This window comes from Bubalus kerabau, chromosome 10 (genome assembly GCF_029407905.1).
Source record: "Bubalus kerabau isolate K-KA32 ecotype Philippines breed swamp buffalo chromosome 10, PCC_UOA_SB_1v2, whole genome shotgun sequence".
Taxonomy (NCBI): Eukaryota; Metazoa; Chordata; class Mammalia; order Artiodactyla; family Bovidae; genus Bubalus; species Bubalus kerabau.
In genome coordinates, this window is record NC_073633.1 from 5,958,222 (window position 1) to 5,975,321 (window position 17,100).

At 44.7% G+C, this 17,100-nt stretch overlaps 1 protein-coding gene and 1 long non-coding RNA gene across 5 annotated transcripts in view; one reads left to right on the top strand and one right to left on the bottom strand.

Moving 5' to 3' along the window:
• Positions 1-1,732: 1,732 nt before the first annotated feature.
• Positions 1,733-17,100, top strand: part of EPB41L4A (erythrocyte membrane protein band 4.1 like 4A) — a 283,127-nt gene continuing 267,759 nt past the window's right edge. For 3 of the 4 annotated variants that reach the window (XM_055536501.1, XM_055536502.1, XM_055536503.1), the window contains exon 1: positions 1,733-1,867. In XM_055536501.1, coding sequence (XP_055392476.1) covers positions 1,769-1,867 — 99 coding nt within the window. In that variant the 5' untranslated portion in view covers positions 1,733-1,768. Of the gene's footprint in view, positions 1,868-16,607; positions 16,697-17,100 lie in introns of those variants that run through there. The other variant, XM_055536506.1, reaches the window with a different exon arrangement.
• On the bottom strand, positions 7,840-16,956 carry LOC129620790 (uncharacterized). Its single transcript, XR_008698697.1, has 3 exons — positions 16,795-16,956; positions 14,057-15,130; positions 7,840-8,348 (listed from the first exon to the last, which is right to left on the bottom strand). It is a non-coding gene; the product is annotated as an uncharacterized LOC129620790 (long non-coding RNA).

Below are 17,100 nucleotides of genomic sequence, written 5' to 3' on the forward strand. Positions count from 1 at the left end.
GCTGCGGATGCCAGGTTTTTTTTTTTTTTTTTTTTCTTCAAACTAGTAACGTCCTAGGCTTTAAGTAAATTGTTCACACTTGGGCTCCGTACCTTAAAAGTGGTAGAGGAGAAAACGCAAAACTGACGCCCAAACTCCCACTCTTTCTAATACTCAGTATAAAGTAGAGAAACTTTCTGGCAGGCCTGCCGCAACCATGCCTGGAGCTCTCCCTAGTGTTTCCTCTAACTTCCACTTGTATTAACTCATTCCTGGTTCCCATCTGGAGAGCGCAGATTGCACCTGCTCAGAAGGCCAGCGGGAGCCCCGTCTCACCCGCAGCCCAGCCTTGGTTGCTTGTGCACGGACAGGAGTGCCCACCAGGGGGCACTGCAGCCTCGGAGCTGTTGTGCCTGCCCGTCCTGGACAGAGCCAGTGGCGCGGAGGGCGTGGGACTGGGAGCGTCGAGCGCCGGGGTCCGCGCGGAGCCGCGCCCTGCCCCTTCCTAGAGCACGCCTCAGATCTCCCCGGGAAACCGATACAGCGAAGAGAGCTCGGGCCCGGGGCCGCGAGGCTGACCGCTCCCGCGCCGCGCGGTTGCCGTGCGGACCTTCCAGCACCTCGCCATTTGACCATCTCTGCTCCGCCCTCCATCCCCAGCCGAGACCCCGCCCCAGAAGGGGCGCCCCCTTCGCGGCCACTGGGTCCCAGCTTGGCTCCCGGGCCTTTCGCAGACACCCAGGCCCGGCCCAGCTGCACCTGGGCGGCTCCTGCCCGGGGCGCCACCCCTCGCACCGCCGAGATAACTTTCCCGGGAGCCGCCGCGGCCTGGCGCGCCCCGGGGCACACCCCGCTCGCCCGCTGGCCGCGTTCCTAGCCGGGCCGCCGGCTCCTCCGCCCACCAGCCTCCCGACCGCCGGCTTCTCTGAATTTCCTGGAGGAGCAGCACTCCGCCGCCCGGGAAGGGGGCTCTCGAAGGGAGAGCTTCAAGTTGGCCACGCATAGACCCGTGATGAACTCGGGGATCCCCAGACGGGAGCTGCGCCCCCCGACGAGCTGACCTCCACTCGCCGGTCGCGGTAAGGAGCCCGAAACCCTTTCGGACCCTTTTCCGGCTTCTCGGTGCGGGTGGGCTGGGGAGACGGCGGTAGTGGACTGAGGGCCGACCCTCGCCACTGCCCCTGCGGTGGGGCCGGGACGTGGTGGGGGCACCCCTGACACAAAGGAACAGCCGAGTGCTCCCGGGTCGGCGAACCGAACCGGGGGCTGCGGGGTGGGGTCGGAGCTGGAAACGCGCTCCCTCTGGGGACCCCGGAGGCGGAGGGGAGGCCGGTGCGTTGCTTCTGCGCTCTGGCGGGCGTAGGTGGAGGGGGCCGCAGGGCTTCTAGGGGCTTCCAAGTCCGAGGTGGGCCCGGAGCTCTCGTCCCTTTCTTTTCTTGCCCCTAAACCCCTTTGACAGGCGACTTTTCTCGTCCGCAGGGCTGCGGGAGGGGCCGCGGCGCCCCCGCCTTCGGAGGAGCCGGAGCCGCAGGATGCGCGGGGACTCGCCGCCGCCCTCCGCGCCCAGTTCCGCCGGCGCTTCCCCGGCCGCTCCCGGGCGCTGACGCTTTCCCGGGCTTCCCCGCCCTCCTTACCTTCCGTCCGCGCCGCTCCGGACCCCGCCGGTGACTGGTGCTCTCGGCCTCGCCGCGGCGCCGACAGTCCGTTCATGCCTCGCGTTTGAGGGCAGGGGGTGGCTCAGCGGCTGGCTCGCAGCTTTCTCCGCTGGCCGAGGCCCGCCACAGCCGACATGGGCTGTTTCTGCGCCGTTCCGGAAGAATTCTATTGCGAAGTTTTGCTTCTGAATGAATCCAAGTTAACTCTCACCACCCAGCAACAGGGCATCAAGGTAGGCACGGGTCGGGGGCGTGTGCCGGGGGAGGGGCTGCGCAGCCGGGAGAGCTAGGGGGTCCGCGGCTTTGTCCCAGCGCTGTCCCCCGGGCGGGGCGGGCGGCGGGCGTCTCCGCACGGTGGGAAGGCGCGGCAGCTAACCTCCGCGCTCAGGTGCGGGGTGGACGTGTCAGGCCGAGTTAACTTTGAGTCCTTCATAAAAGAGAGTAAGTTTGACGTCGGGCAGGATCGTCCATGCACCAGCTCTCAGCACAATCCACCGTCCTGAAACAGACCCCAAACTCTTCCCTACCTCGTTCTCCTCCCAAAGCAGCTAAGGCCCCCAGAGCTCCCAAAGAGGCGCAGAACTGAATATACAGGCGATCCTCGGCTTTGTTGAACGACTGTTTTTTCCTTGATAGGATTACTGGGAAAGGAAAATAGCTCATTCGTTGAAACACATGTATTAGGTGGTTGTGATTGTGTCGCCTGTGTTTGTGGTTGGGTAATGTTACGTTTGGCCGGAAAATAATTTCCTTTTCCGAAAGCAACCTGGTTTTAGCCCCATGTTTAAGTAAACATCTCTCCAAACGAGGTAATAACTTTGTGTCTCTTAGTAGGTCATTACAATGCAATTACCTCCATTAACCTGAAGAACCCAAACAAAAAGGCTATGGGAGCTTGCAGACACCCACTTCCTTAATTTTGATGGGCTCGTGTTTACGGTTGACAACCTGAAGGAAGCGCCTGCGCGCTGGTTTTTGTCTCGCAGTAAGGTAGCTACCTAGAGATGATCGCAGTCCCGAGTGTTTTGTTGTTTTCTCTTTCTCCTTCAGTTTAAAATCACTTCGGCATTTCAGATACCTCCGCTGCTGAGTCTGAGGAGGGGAGATCGCCCTTCCCCCGCCTCTCTCCCGTACAGCAGGCCGTCTGAAAAATAAAGTGAAGGCTGCCAATTGTGTTGTCCTTGTCTTGTCATCTCAGAATTTAATCCTAGTGGCGTAGACTCTGGGCGTTTCCTTGTGTGAATTAATTTTTAACACAGCTTAATACACACTAGAGTAACTGTTCTCTGTCAAAAGTTTCAGCTTTGAATCATTCTTGGTGTACAGAATTCTGATTTTACAGCTGTCTTTTTTTTTTTTTTTTTGGTTAGAGAAAGGAGGTAAAAATGATCAGTTAAAGCCACAAAATAAAGTTAACCCTTTGGGAAATTGTTTTGAATATTGTTTGCCCTGTAATTGTAATAAGCAAAAGTCAATCAGATTCTCAGTGTTTCCTTTTAACGTCAATAAAAGACTCTCTGGGCAAGTGTTCATTGTATACTTTTAGCTCTTTATGTTCTAACTCCCATTCCCCGCCCCACCCCCCCAACATGAAATCAGGGAAAGAACTTACAAGATGATGTAACATTCTTTGGTTTACTGTGCAAACAAAATAGGCAACACTCCCCAAAACATCATACATTTTTGATAACACATAGATTCTCTTTGGCTTTGAAACAATTAGAGAAAGATAACTCATGATCTGATACTAAAACAACAAAGCAATCTTTCTGAAGTCCAAAGTCATCTGGTATGTGAGCTTCCTATTTTATCATGAAAGCCCTATTCCTGTCAGCTGTGGAGCTTGTACATTATTCTGTCAAGAGAGCAGCCAAGACTTGGGATCAAATGGAATAATATTGTCAAAGAAACATGAATCAAAAATCCTGATCCGTGATTACTTTTTATAACCTGATGGTGCTTATCTTGTTTTACAAATAGGTAGAAAATTGGTGAGTGATTCAAAGGCATTCACAACTTTATAATGCTGTTATTTTGGATATATGCCATTTAACTAAACAATAATTTAGGCATGCCTTTGTTGAAAGTAATCATTTTGCAGCAGGCATGCCCTCTTTCAATGTCACGAAGCACGCCACAGTTATTTTGATGGCCATATGTGTAACACAGATGTCTGCTGAAGTTAACCACATTATCTGTAGCTACTATGCTACCATAAAATGCATGTGTTAAGCACCTATCTGCTTGTGCCCGCGTGCTCAGCTGCTCAGTCGTATCTGAGTCTTTGCAACCCCGTGGACTGTAGCCCACCAGGCTCCTCTGTCCATGGAATTCTCCAGGCAGGAATACTGGCGTGGTTTGCCGTTTCATTCTCCAATCTGCTAATGGTATGTACTAAATTAAACACACACATATGTGCTTACAAATGATATAATGTATGAACAGCATCTTACATGATATTCAAACACTGAATGAATATTATGTGTGTGTATATTATTGGCATTTTCTTTACTTGGCATTTTCTTTAACTCCTACTTTAGTTTGTAAATGAAATAGTAAACAATTACTATGAAGTCAATAGCCAGTAACTACTATTATAGTGTTTTCCTTCCAGAATAGTACTCTTGATAATTTTGATTATCGCTAACTAAAGTTAGCTAAGCATATGACATTTTCCCCTGAAATTGAAATAGAATTTTTTTCAAAAGTATTTTCTAATATTTATTTTGAGATGACCCTTTTTCACATTCTATCTTAGATGAAGACATCTAATCTTGTGTTAAAACTACATATTTTAACCCTTAATGGGAGGAATTTTACTAATTCCTAAACGTTTAATAATTTGCTTGCATTACCATTATAATAATGCTTTATAAATTAAAAAGATTAGTTGTAGTAAATTTAAGTAGAAGGCATAGAAATAAGCTTTGTAAAACAATTTTTCCCCCTCTGTACTATTTTGAAAAACACCTTGGATTTGTTTAAACACCAAGTTACTCAATGAAAAGTTAGTAATAAGTGATTTTTTTCTGCAACTCCGATCAAAGTTTTTCATTGACTTTAGGCAAAAAAATCTACACATTTGTTCCCATGGGAAGCATTTCAGCTTGAAGACAATAGTTACACATCTTATATCTTCAGATTCAAGTGAAAGTGAAGTCGCTCAGTCCTGCCTGACTCTGCAACCCCATGGACTGTAGCCTACCAGGCTCCTCCACCCACAGGATTTTCCAGGCAAGAGTCCTGGAGTGGGGTGCCATTTCCTTCTTCAGGGGATCTTCCCGACCCAGTGATCGAACCCGGATCTCCTGCATTGCAGGCAGACGCTTTACTGTCTGAGCCACCAGGGAAGCCCCTTGTTAAGATGAGTAGCATTTAAATGGAAAATAGTTTTCTGTTTCAAAAATAATTAGAAAAATAAAACCCGGTGTCATATTCATACTAATAAGAAATAGCTGTTTGCGTTCCTAACTTACGTTAGAGGTAAGCTTACCTTGTCAAACAGAAAGTCTTTTGCGTGCAGATTGGAGTTTGAGCCCTATCCAAGATTTAAAAACCCAAGTTTATATAAACTGAATGCTATTGGTTGTGTGTCGAGCCACACAATAGCTTTTAGCTGTTTGTTCTCTGCTGCTATCTCTGTTGTTTATTTTAGTAGGAATTTCTGCTGTGGTTGGTCTCTTAGTTTTTTGAGCAGTGTTTGTTCAGGAAAACTTTTGTTTTGTCCTTTGTAGTTTTCTGTGCTGGGGGAGGTAGAAGTCTTTCTTTTTGTTCTCTTGGAAAGCAAAACTTGAATGTGACTCAGACTACTTTTATTACTTGTCATTTGATTAGCAAAAGATTTTTAGGGAAAAAAAATCATGAGGTTTTATGATTTAGTTCACAAAATTGCTGCTGCAAATGTGAACTAGATCAGTATTTTCATTTCAGCAAGATTTTAGTCCTCTGAGTAGTAATGTAATAAACACTGAGGTGCTTGTTTTTCCCTCAGTGTATTTGACTAAATTAATGAAACCAATGCGACAGTAAGATGGAGTTTCCTTTAACTTAAAAAAAATGCTTTATTGAGATATACCATCCAATTCACACAGTTAAACCCATCCATTAACTTTTAAATGAAGTTACTTTCTGAATCATCCTGAGGTTCCTGAGGGAATATTATGAATCAGTTTTGATACTTTGTTCAGAAACTTGCTAATAAATTAGAAAAGCAGAACTTGGGGACTTGAATTATATGCATCTCTCTTACCAACAATTGTTTCTTATACTCTATTTAGATTGGTAAATAAAACATCTAAGAAGACTGAGAAAAAGGGAAAAGCAGTAGTTTTTTGCAAATCGTATTATATTTACATATAGCTGTATCTTTTAATACCAATGACATAAGGTACACAGTCAGGGACCTTCTAAACATAGGTTGAAGCAAGTAATTGTACCCCAGCATTTCTGGGGTATAAGCATTTCTGGGGTAATAGAAGATTGACTATGGGTCTTGACTGGTTAGTAAGTTTCAGGTGACTGGGATAGTACACCTCTTTCACACTGCGTCTAGGTTTCTAAACCTCAAACGTGATATCTGTGCCGTAACTGTTTAAGATGAACTGCTATATAAATGCTCCCTCAAAAATTAAAAAAAAAATGAAAGTATTTTTTCCAGCTTTATCAAGATATAATTGACAAATGAAATTGTAACATGTTTAAGGAGTACAACTTGATGATACAATACCCGTATATATTGTGAAAGGCTTCCCGCATCTCACCATTGTTAACACATGCACATCTCACGCCTTTCTTTCTTATTGAAAACACTTGAGATCTACTCTCTTAGCAAATTTCAGTTATATACTATAGCCTTATCCCCTGTAGATACCATGTTATACTTTTAGATCTTTAGACTTACTGCCCCCTCAATTTTACAAGATTTTTTCCTTAAAAAAATGATTAAAAATGCCATTTATTATCCATGGTTTTAAAGTGCTTTAAAAGCAATTTAATGGGGAAAGCATTGTTTGTTACCTTTAGCAGATAATGACTAGCTATCCTTTTCTAGGGGCTTACAATTTTCTTGGTTGATACTGGATCACACTTTTTGCTGCCCCATTAATATAATTGTCCTTGAATTCTATAATATTAAGCTTAAACTGACTTTAAGTTAATTTCCAGTAGTCAGTATGGATGTGAGAGTTGGACTATAGAGAAAGCTGATCGCGGAAGAATTGATGCTTTTGAACCGTGGTGTTGGAGAAGACTCTTGAGAGTCCCTTGGACTGCAAGGAGATCAGTCCTCAATGTTCATTGGAAGGACTGATGTTGAAGCTGAAACTCCAATACTTTGGCCACCTGATGCGAAGAGCTGACTCCTTTGAAAAGACCCTGATGCTGGGAAAGATTGAAGGCAAGAGGAGAAGGGGACGACAGAGGTTGAGATGGTTGGATGGCATCACTGACTCAATGGACATGAGTTTGAATAAACTCCAGGAGTTGGTGATGGACGGGGAGGCCTGGCGTGTTGCAGTCCATGGGGTCACAAAGGGTCGGACACGACTGAGCGACTGAACTGAACTTTGAACTAAATTTAAACTGATACACAGCTTTTGTTGTTTTTGAGCATGGGTGGTATCTTAATCTATTCAGGCTGCTATAACAAAATATTACAGACTGGGTGGCTTATAAACAAGAGAAATCTATGTCTCATAGTTCTAGAGGCTGAGGCCTGAGATCAGGGGTTCCAGCATGGTTGAGTGAGGGCCCTCTTCCAGGTTGAAAACTTGTTGTGTCTTCATGTGGCAGAAGGGGCTAGGGAGCTCAGTTGGCCTTTTTTTTTTTAAAGGTACTAATCCCAAAGGCCACACCTCCTAAAGACCATCACTTTGGGGCTTAAGTTTCCAACATACGAATTTCAGAAGGACACAAACATTTAGACCATAGCAGATGGTGATAAAATTAAATCTAAGTTGCAGGGTCAGAAGTTCAGACTCGACTTTCCATTAGATATATGGACAGTGGTTGTTTATTTTTATTATAAAATGAGACGGGAAACTCATCTTTTGTTCAGTGGTTCTTGTCAGGTTGTTTCGTGGGGCCAGATGGTTCTTTGTTGTGGGATGCTGTCTGCTCCATTGTAGGATAATTAGGTGTAATTGTAGCCTCTACCCAGGAGATGCCAGTCACACCGCTTGCCTAAGTTGTAACAAGGAAAAATACCCCCAGATGTTGCCAAATGTCTCCTGATAGGTGAAATCACTCTCAGGTGAAAACCACTGCCATGGAAGGTAGCAGCTTCCCTTTTTCTTCTGTATTTGGTACCCAACCTTCTACACTGTATGCAGACTAACTTTCAGATGCCTTCTTTTTTCTCTTTTGAAAGAGAGTTATATGCCTCATAGGTTAGTGAAAACAGTATGGAATCCGTATCTTTAACTTGCTTAATATTCTTAGACTAGCAGGCAGTATACTGGATTGATGAAGAGCGTGGGCTGTAGCATCAGACCACTAGATTTACATATTGGTTCCACTGATTACTTATTAGATGTGAGGCCTTCAGAAAGTTACTTTTCTTCTCTGAATCTCAGTTTCCCCATCTGTAAAATGCAAACAAAATAATACCCACTTCATGAATTCATGGTGCCTTGCATGTGGTAAACACTCAGAAATTGTTGGTCTAGATTCTTCCTCCTTCTTTCCTTGTCCTCTTCTCCTTTGAGTGCTTCCTTCCTGTTTGCATATAAAGTCCAACCATCATTGTTTGAGTTAACATTCTACCTGACCTAGACGTTCAGCAGTTCTGTGTACCCAAATGACTTACTCTGTGGGTAGAACTGCTCAGTCTTCCAAACATACCTGACTTTCTTGCGCCTTATGCTTGGGATTGCTGCTGAGTGGTACCCTTTTGCCTTTCCTTAGCCACACATTCATCTGAACTCATCCTTTAAGACTTAAACTGAGCATCCCATCTGTTAGAAAGCCTTTAAGGCAGTTTACCCTGGCAAAGCTGAGTGCTTGTCTGTGCCTTGCACACATCCTGGTATAGCACTTATCACACTGCAAGCATTATTTCTAGATGCCTCTCTCTCCCACCGAAGCCTGAGAGCCCTTGCCTGTGATCCCCAGCAGCTAGAGCTGTACATGTGTAATAGATGCATATTCGCTGTAATTTGAATAGGAGAATGAATGGAGTATTACTACTGGAATAGGCCGAACAGGCCATGTTGAAAATCTTCTGGATAATGAGATTCCTTTGCCATTTTATTTTTACTTGAAAATATCCTAGAATAAAGTGAATCTTACTGTGAGAAATCCTGTTGCCAAGGTACTCTAATTTTTACATTGATAGTGGGTAGAAAATGAGATGGTGCAGTGAACTGAGCGCATGCAGGACATTGAAGATCTAGCTGAGGAGCAGCTATTTCAGAAAACATGAGTTACACCATTTTTGTGTTACAGAACTAACTACTGAATCTTTCCTCTCTCTTTTTTAACAATGTAACTTTCCCCTTACAGCTTAAGAGTCTTTTGGAAGAAGGGCCTGTTTCAAGATGGGATAATAGATCCTCACACTTTAGTTGCTTTTCTTCCCTTGTCTCGGATTCTTTAAACCATTGGAGATCAGTGTCAGTTGGTTTCATAGTGTGGGTTTACAAAATTGGGGGCCATTGGTATAATTTTTAATCTTGCTGTACTGCTAATTTTACTGCTAAAGCTGCATAAACCTCATCTGACACTTCTCTGAGGCATAATGGAGAAGTCAGGGTCAAAGTTAAATACTGGGTTTTTATGACAAATGATGTTTTTCATTCTGATGCACCATGGATTTTTCTACAGGCCTGTTATAAACAGGACCGGTCAGATGTCAGATTTGCCATAACCCTTCAGCTTCCCTGGGAGCTTCCCTGGTGGCTCAGGTGGTAAAGTATCTGCCTGCAATGCAGGAGACCTGGGTTCGATCCCTGGGTTGCAAAAATCCCTTAGAGAAGGGAATGGCAACCCACTTCAGTATTCTTGCCTGGAAAATCCCGAGGACAGAGGAGCCTGGCGGACTACAGTCCCTGGGGTCTCGAAGAGTCGGACACGACTGAGCAACTAAGCATGCACGCACTCCACCTTCTTCGGCCCAGCTTTGTCTCTGATATTTTAGCCACACGTAAAGCTCGTCCTTAATGCTCCAATCAGCCTGCTTTGGGTGGTAAGAGTAACTGCCATTTGCTCCTGTGTCACAAGGTTTGTTTCTAAGTCTCATATGTTAAATTTAACCAGGCCCCTGTTATCACTCGTTTGGATCTAGACTAGGTGTGTTAAGGTCAGGGACCAGCCAGTTTAGTTTGTGACTCAGAGCCTATAACCACAGTTTGGAAAGTCTGTACCATTCTCAGAAATGTGGATTGCATTCCTTGCCCTCTGAACCATGTATTTCCTGTTTTATTTTTTTTCTTTTTTAAAGTGAGATGGTCACTTTTCCTTAGTGCCACCTATTGTTAATCCATTTCTCTGTAACTGAACACTCTTGCTGAGTCCCCAGAGGCTGAGATGGCTCTTGCAAGTAATTCACTGAAGTCAAGAGGGGGCCTGGCAGTGGTTTCCAAATGGGTGAGAAATTTGTTTTCAAGGCTACTGATGTGCCAAGTGGAGATGAATGCAGGCCAGAAGACCTGAAAGGCGCTGATCGGTAGACCCTATGGACAGTGACTGAGAGGTCAGATGTCAGAGGAGGAATGAGCCAAACGAGGCTCATTTCAGCTCCCGGAGGTTGCTGAAAAAGTACTTTGTCTTTTGGACTCTGTGTGAGAGGGAGAGGGTGGGATGATTTGGGAGAATGGCATTGAAATATGTATAATATCATATATGAAACGAGTTGCCAGTCCAGGTTCGATGCACGATACTGGATGCTTGGGGCTGGTGCACTGGGACGACCCAGAGGGATGGTATGGGGAGGGCGGAGGGAGGAGGGTTCAGGATGGGGAACACATGTATACCTGTGTCAGATTCATTTTGATATATGGCAAAACCAATACAATATTGTAAAGTTAAATAAAATTAAAAAAAATCTTATATAAAAAAAGAAAGTACCTTGTTTAGAATACATCTTTGCGTAGGAACAGTGACATGAGTTGGGGGTCAAGCTCCTGAGCTAGCCCATGGAGACTGTGAGATGTTTTTTTTTTTTATTTAAAGAAAATTCTCCCTCCCACCCCCCCAAAAAATGTAACATGTGGCTGTGCTGGGTCTTCGTTGTGGCACTCAGGATCTTTAGTTGCTGCATGTGGGATCTAGTTCCCTGACTGGGGATGGAACCTGGGCCCCTGCCTTGCGAGTGCAGAGTCTTAGCCACTGGACCACCAGAGAAGTCCCCGTTTGAGTTTTTAAACACTCGGGTCCCACCTTGCCCTTCGTGTAGATCTGTGTTTGAGAAGCAATCTTGGAGCCTCTCCTGCCTTGTCACTTGTCAAAATTGGTTTTTATCCACCATTCTCACTGCTCCCACTTTGTACTGGAACCATCCTGCTAACTGGGGTGCTGTGTGGTCATTTTTGGTCTCCCCGCTTCCCCTACCCTGCCCTGTGTTTAAATCCTGAAATAACTGATCTTGTGATGGGCCACAGGACTCTTCTTTCCTCACCTGTGAGCTGTGGGGTGGGAAAACTGCCTCACGGAATGACCACAGATTTGAGAAAAGAATTTTAGGCACGTAGCCTAAAAGGTGCTCGTGTTGGCAGGCGAGTTCTTTACCACTAGCGTCACCTGGGAAGCCCCCTAAAATGATAGCTGTCGTTATGTATGATCTATTATTTGCCTCCCTCGCCCTGAATTCCAGTTTAGGATATCTTACCCCGCAACCCTGCCCAAAGTGGTGCTAGATCTCTGAGAGGCATGGATGGGTTGGTTGTTAGAAGTAGGGAAACAGTGGTTCAATATCCACAGATACCAGTGATTTTTCAGATCTCTGTATTTTTACTCACATTGCCTCAGCTACCACTGGGATGCTGAAACTTCACATCTGTACCCCTAGTGAGATTTCCTGCCTCTTATCTGGCTTGAGTTTCTGACTGCCCGCTGGAGGTCACAGTAGATGTCTCAGCCCTTCTTTTCCCTCCAGACTCTGTCTTCTGGTGCTGCCTAGTTTGGTGAATGAGGCCGCACTTGGTCTTGATCAGTTAAGATGCTTTGATTCTTGGTTACAGAGATTTCATTGCAGATTCTTTTAACATGAGGAGATTTGTTTGCTCAGATCAGGTTGCCAGTTTCTCTTCATCTCTTCTGTGCCCTGTCATCCTGGGAATCGGGGTCATATGCAGGTGGTAGCAGATGGGTAAATGGTTCTACAGATGATACCTGTCCGTGCCACTATGTGAGATGGGAGTGGAGACAGGCTCTGTTGTAGGAGGGAAGACTCCTTCTCCCGAAGTTCACCAGCAGACTTGCCCTTGTGTCTTTTAGCAAAGAGTCTTGTGGCCATTCTTGAACCACAGTGGTGATGGGGTCACCTTCAGGGTGACAGGTTCTGCTTGGGGCTGGGTAGGGGTGGAATTCTTTCCTAAGGGAAAGGGGAAGAGGTTCAGGCAGGAGGGAAGGTGGTCAGGATTGTCAGGATTTTGGCACCTGGGCTGTCCTTAAATTTCCACATCTTTCCAGATGTTGGAATTCTACCACTTCAGTATGTTCAGGTTTGACTCTTCTCCCCTCCTCTGATGCCTTCTGCCCTGATCTAGATTGCTGTCAGTTCTCAGCTGGATGGCTGCTGTAGCTTCTCAATCTCTTTGGCTTAGTTTATATTCCTGAGTATGAGGGCTGCACCCCGGCCCTTCATGATGGGACCCCACATCTATCTGACCTTACTCCCACCACCTGCCATAGCCTTGTCATGGATTCTGGCCAAGCCAAGCTGCTTTCTAGTCTGAATTCTCTACCTTCACTCTCATCCTGGTCTTTTTCTACTTGGAAAGCCTCACCCCACCTCCTCCTGAGTGAAGTCCCCGTTCTCATCAAGCAGGGTTCTGCTCAGGTGCCACTTTCTCTGAAGGCTCTCTCCTAATCTGAATTAAGCCTGCATTTCATTGCAGGAGTTTCTGTACCTTCCTGCCCACCTTACCCTGGGAGCAATATCGGAAGATGATGAGGGTGTGGGTCTTGGTCATAGATAACTTTGGCCTCAGGTCTCGCTTCCATGTGTTAGTACTGTAACCACGGCCAAGTCACTACCCTCAGAGTCAGCTTCCAGTTCTAAAAAATGAGGATCAAATTCTCCACCTTATCCTGAGTACTGTGCATAACCCTGAGCCCCATGCCGAATGAGTGGGAGCTGTTGTGATAGACATAGAAAGCCTTGAGGGAGGGGACTATATCTCTTTTATGGGATCCCCAGGTCAAGCTGAGTTCCTGAGGAATCAATGAATGATTGTGGACTGGCTGAATTAATCTGAATAAGGAAAGGTACTTCCAGATTGATAGAAGCAATGAATCTGAGAAGGAAAGACATCTTTTCACCTTGATACTTTCTAGGTTCCCTGGGTGCATGTATCCCTGCTTGACTTCTAATTTCTTATTTAATTTTTAAAAACAGTTTTATGGAGATGTACGTCACATACCTTATAATTTACTCGTGTAAGGTGTGTAATTCAGTGGTTTTTCATGTATCTACAGAGTTGTGCAACCTTCATCAAAATGAATTTTAGAATATTTCATCACTCCGAAAGAACTCTTATTAGCAGTCACGCCTCCTTTCCTCCCGGCCCTCCTACCAGCTCCAGCTAGGCAACCACTCATCTTTCTGTCTCTGTAGATTTGCATATTCTGGACATTCCTTATAAATGGATTCATATAATATGTGGTCTTTTGTGCCTGGCTTTCTTCACCTTGCATTCACTCATAATGTATGTATCAGTATTTCATGCCATATTATTGCTGAATAATAGTCCTTTGCATAGATATGCCATATTTGTCCATTCATCAGTTGATGGATTTTGGCTATTACAAATAATTTTGCTATGAAGATTCATGTACAAGTCTTTATGTGAACATAATGTTTTAGTTTCTCTTGCATATATGCCTAAGAGTGGAATTGCTGGATCATAGCAGCAATTAATATTTTGAGGAACTTGCAAATTGTTTTCCGCAATAGCTGCACCATTTTCCATTCCCACCAGCAATGTCTGAAAGTAAAAGTGTTAGTTGCTCAGTCGTGTGTGACTCTGTGACCCTCTGGACTGTAGCCCACCAGGCTTTTCTGTCCATGGGATTCTCCAGGCAAGAATCCTTGGGTTTCCATTCCCTTTTCCTGGGGATCTTCCTGAGCCAGAGATCGAACCAGATCTCCTGTATTGCAGGCGGATTCTTTACCATCTGAGCCACAGGGAAGCCCAGCAATGTCTATGGAGTCCAATTTGCCCCACGTTCTCACCAACACTTGCTTTAATCTTTTTATTACTAACCTTTTGGATGTGAAGTGGTGTCTCACTGTCATTTTGATTTGCATTTTCCTGAAAATTAGGGATGTGAGCATCTTTTCATATGTTTGTTGGCCATTTGTATATCTTCTTTGGAGAAGTATCTTTAGTTTGTCAATTAAAAACACTGAGTTATTTTCCTTTTTATCGTTAAGTGTTTGCTGTGTGTGTATAGTATGTTGTTGTTCAGTTGTCCAGTCGTGTCCAGCTCTTCTTGACCCCATGGCAAGTTTTTTTTTTTTTTTTTCCTGTCAGATACTTGATTTGGAAATGTTTTCTTCTATTCTGTGGGATCTAAAAATTTTTTCTTGACAATGTTCTTTCATATACAAAAGTTTTAAATTTTGATGAGTCCAATTATCTTTCCTTTTGTTTCCTGTGTTTTGGGGGTCATATTTGAGTGACCATTACTTACTCAAAGGTTATGAAGATTTACTTATGTTTTTTTTTTTCCTAGGAGTTTTATGGCTTTAACTCTTACACTTAGGGTTATGATCTTTTCTTCATTCTTTTGCATGTGGATATCCAGTTGTCCTAGCTCATTTGTTGAAAAAACTAATTTTTTTAGTTATCAAAAATCAATTGACAGTAAATTAAAGGTTAATTTCTGGACTCCCAATTCTATTCCCTTGACATACCTATCTATATCTCTTGTTTATTTTTACTAATTCCTTGGTAGGGTAGATGTGTATAATTCAGCAGAGAAAGCACTCCCAGTTAAAACAAAGTTGACATTTAATATTTTGAGCAAAATTTCCTGTAAATTTCCTGGTGGCAGTAAAATATTGTATATTTTATCCACTCTTAAATCCATGGGAGCTTAGAAGAGTGGCAGGCGCGTGGTGGTGCTCAGTAAATATTCGTCATATTTGAAGAAGGATTGATAGGAGGATTGTTTTAGTCATGCTGTTGTTGCTTTTGTAACTTGAAACCTTGGTTGTTGAATATTTAGATTTCCAAAATCTTTTCTGTATAAGCTTTGAATGTTGCTGTTCATGTTGTGTGAAGGATTTGCCTTTGGTTCTTCCAGACTCTTTCTGTAAATTACTTGATGGAGGGCTGGAAAAGAGTATTAGCATATGTTTTATGAATAACTTTGTCAGTCTTGGTAGTTAAGGGTGTAGTGTGTTAGGAAAGTTAAGGTCATTTAACTGGGTATGTGGATTTCATCTATTACCTTGCAGCACACTGAGAAATTGCTAGACATTGGTCCTGAGCAGTGGAATGTGCAGTGTTCTCCCCCTGGGAGTGATGTAGATGGCTGGAGGATCATCACTTCTGAACGCCCATACCCTCTCCCATCCTCATGGCTTTCTTTCAGCCTTGAACTTCCAGGATTCCTAGTGTGATTGCAGGTTAAAACCTGGAGAGCAACTGTGGCTTCATAGAACTGGATTAACATCCCCTATGGCTGAGGGAAGTGGTAGCACATCTTAGTGGTATTGAAATTGGCGTAATATCACACCATAGGGGATGTTAGTCCAGTTCCATGAAGCCACAGTTGCTCTCTAGGTTTTAACCCGCAGTCACACTAGGAATCCTGCTTATTTAACTTGTATGCAGAGTACATCATGAGAAAAGCTGGGCTGGATGAAGCACAAGGTGGAATCAAGATTGCCGGGAGAGACACCATCCTATGGCAGAAAGCAAAGAAGAACTAAAGAGCCTCTTGATGAAAGTGAAAGAGGAGAGTGAAAAAGTTGGCTTAAAACTCAACACTCAGAAAACTAACATCATGGCATCTGGTCCCATCACTTCATGACAAATAGATGGGGAGACAGTGGAAACAGTGAGAGACTTTATTTTTGGGGGCTCCAAAATCACTGCAGATGGTGACTGCAGCCATAAAATTAAAAGATGCTTACTCCTTGGAAGGAAAGCTATGACTAACCTAGACGGCATATTAAAAAGCAGAGACATTACTTTGCCAACAAAGGTCCGTCTAGTCAAAGCTATGGTTTTTCCAGTAGCCATGTATAGATGTGAGAGTTGGACTGTGAAGAAAGCTCAGTGCTGAATAATTGATGGTTTTGAACTGTGGTGTTGGAGAAGACTCTTGAGAGTCCCTTGGACTGCAAGGAGATCCAACCAGTCCATCCTAATGGAATCAGTCCTGGATATAAATTGGAAGGACTGATGCTGAAGCTGAAACTCCAATACTTTGGCCACCTGATGTGAAGAACTGACTCATTGGAAAAGACCCTGATGCTGGGAAAGACTGAAGGAGAGAGGAGAAGGGGACGACAGAGGATGAGATGGTTGGATGGCATCACTGACTCAATGGACATGAGTTTGAGTAATCTCTGGTAGTTGGTGATGGACAGGGAGGCCTGGCATGCTGCAGTCCATGGGGTCACAAAGAGTCAGACACAACTGAGCGACTGAACTGAACTGATTCAAACACTTCACAAATCCCAGTAGATATGCAGGCTACAGGCAGTTTCCTCTGTGAAGAAAATCTCAAGTGTCTAGAATCTAGATAATGCCACAGCTGTGGGTGACAAAATCTTTCACACAAACTGGTTGCTACGTGTTACTGCTTTTTCTGCCAGTCACTCATTCTTTTGCCTGGTAGTTCATGTCTGGTTCTCTGCCCCAAACCTGAATGTGGTCATACGTCCTCAGGTAATGCAGCCCTGCGATGCCTGCCCCCAAGTGCAGCAGACAGCAGGGGAGGATGTGGGAGAGATGGCATGCATTACAACAGACTGACTTTCACTTACCCTAGGAAGGCAGACTAGGCATGGGCATTTCGAGTCATCTAATGCAGCCCTCCCATCGGACAGCTGAGGGGACAGGGACCCAGTGAGGGGCAGTGATTTGCCAGAGCCCAGTCCGTGGTCCTGGAGCCCTGTCTTTGGTTTCCCGTCTGCTGATTTCTCAGTGCTCACCTGCCCTCAGTTGCTTTGCAGTCTGCAAGGAACAGCTGGGAGCTGATTATGGGGGAAGAGGTCAGAACTGATTGAAAATCGTTTAGGTTTGCTGCTAATCTCGTCTCCTCTCATGCTGCCAACCCTTCCTGTTTCCTC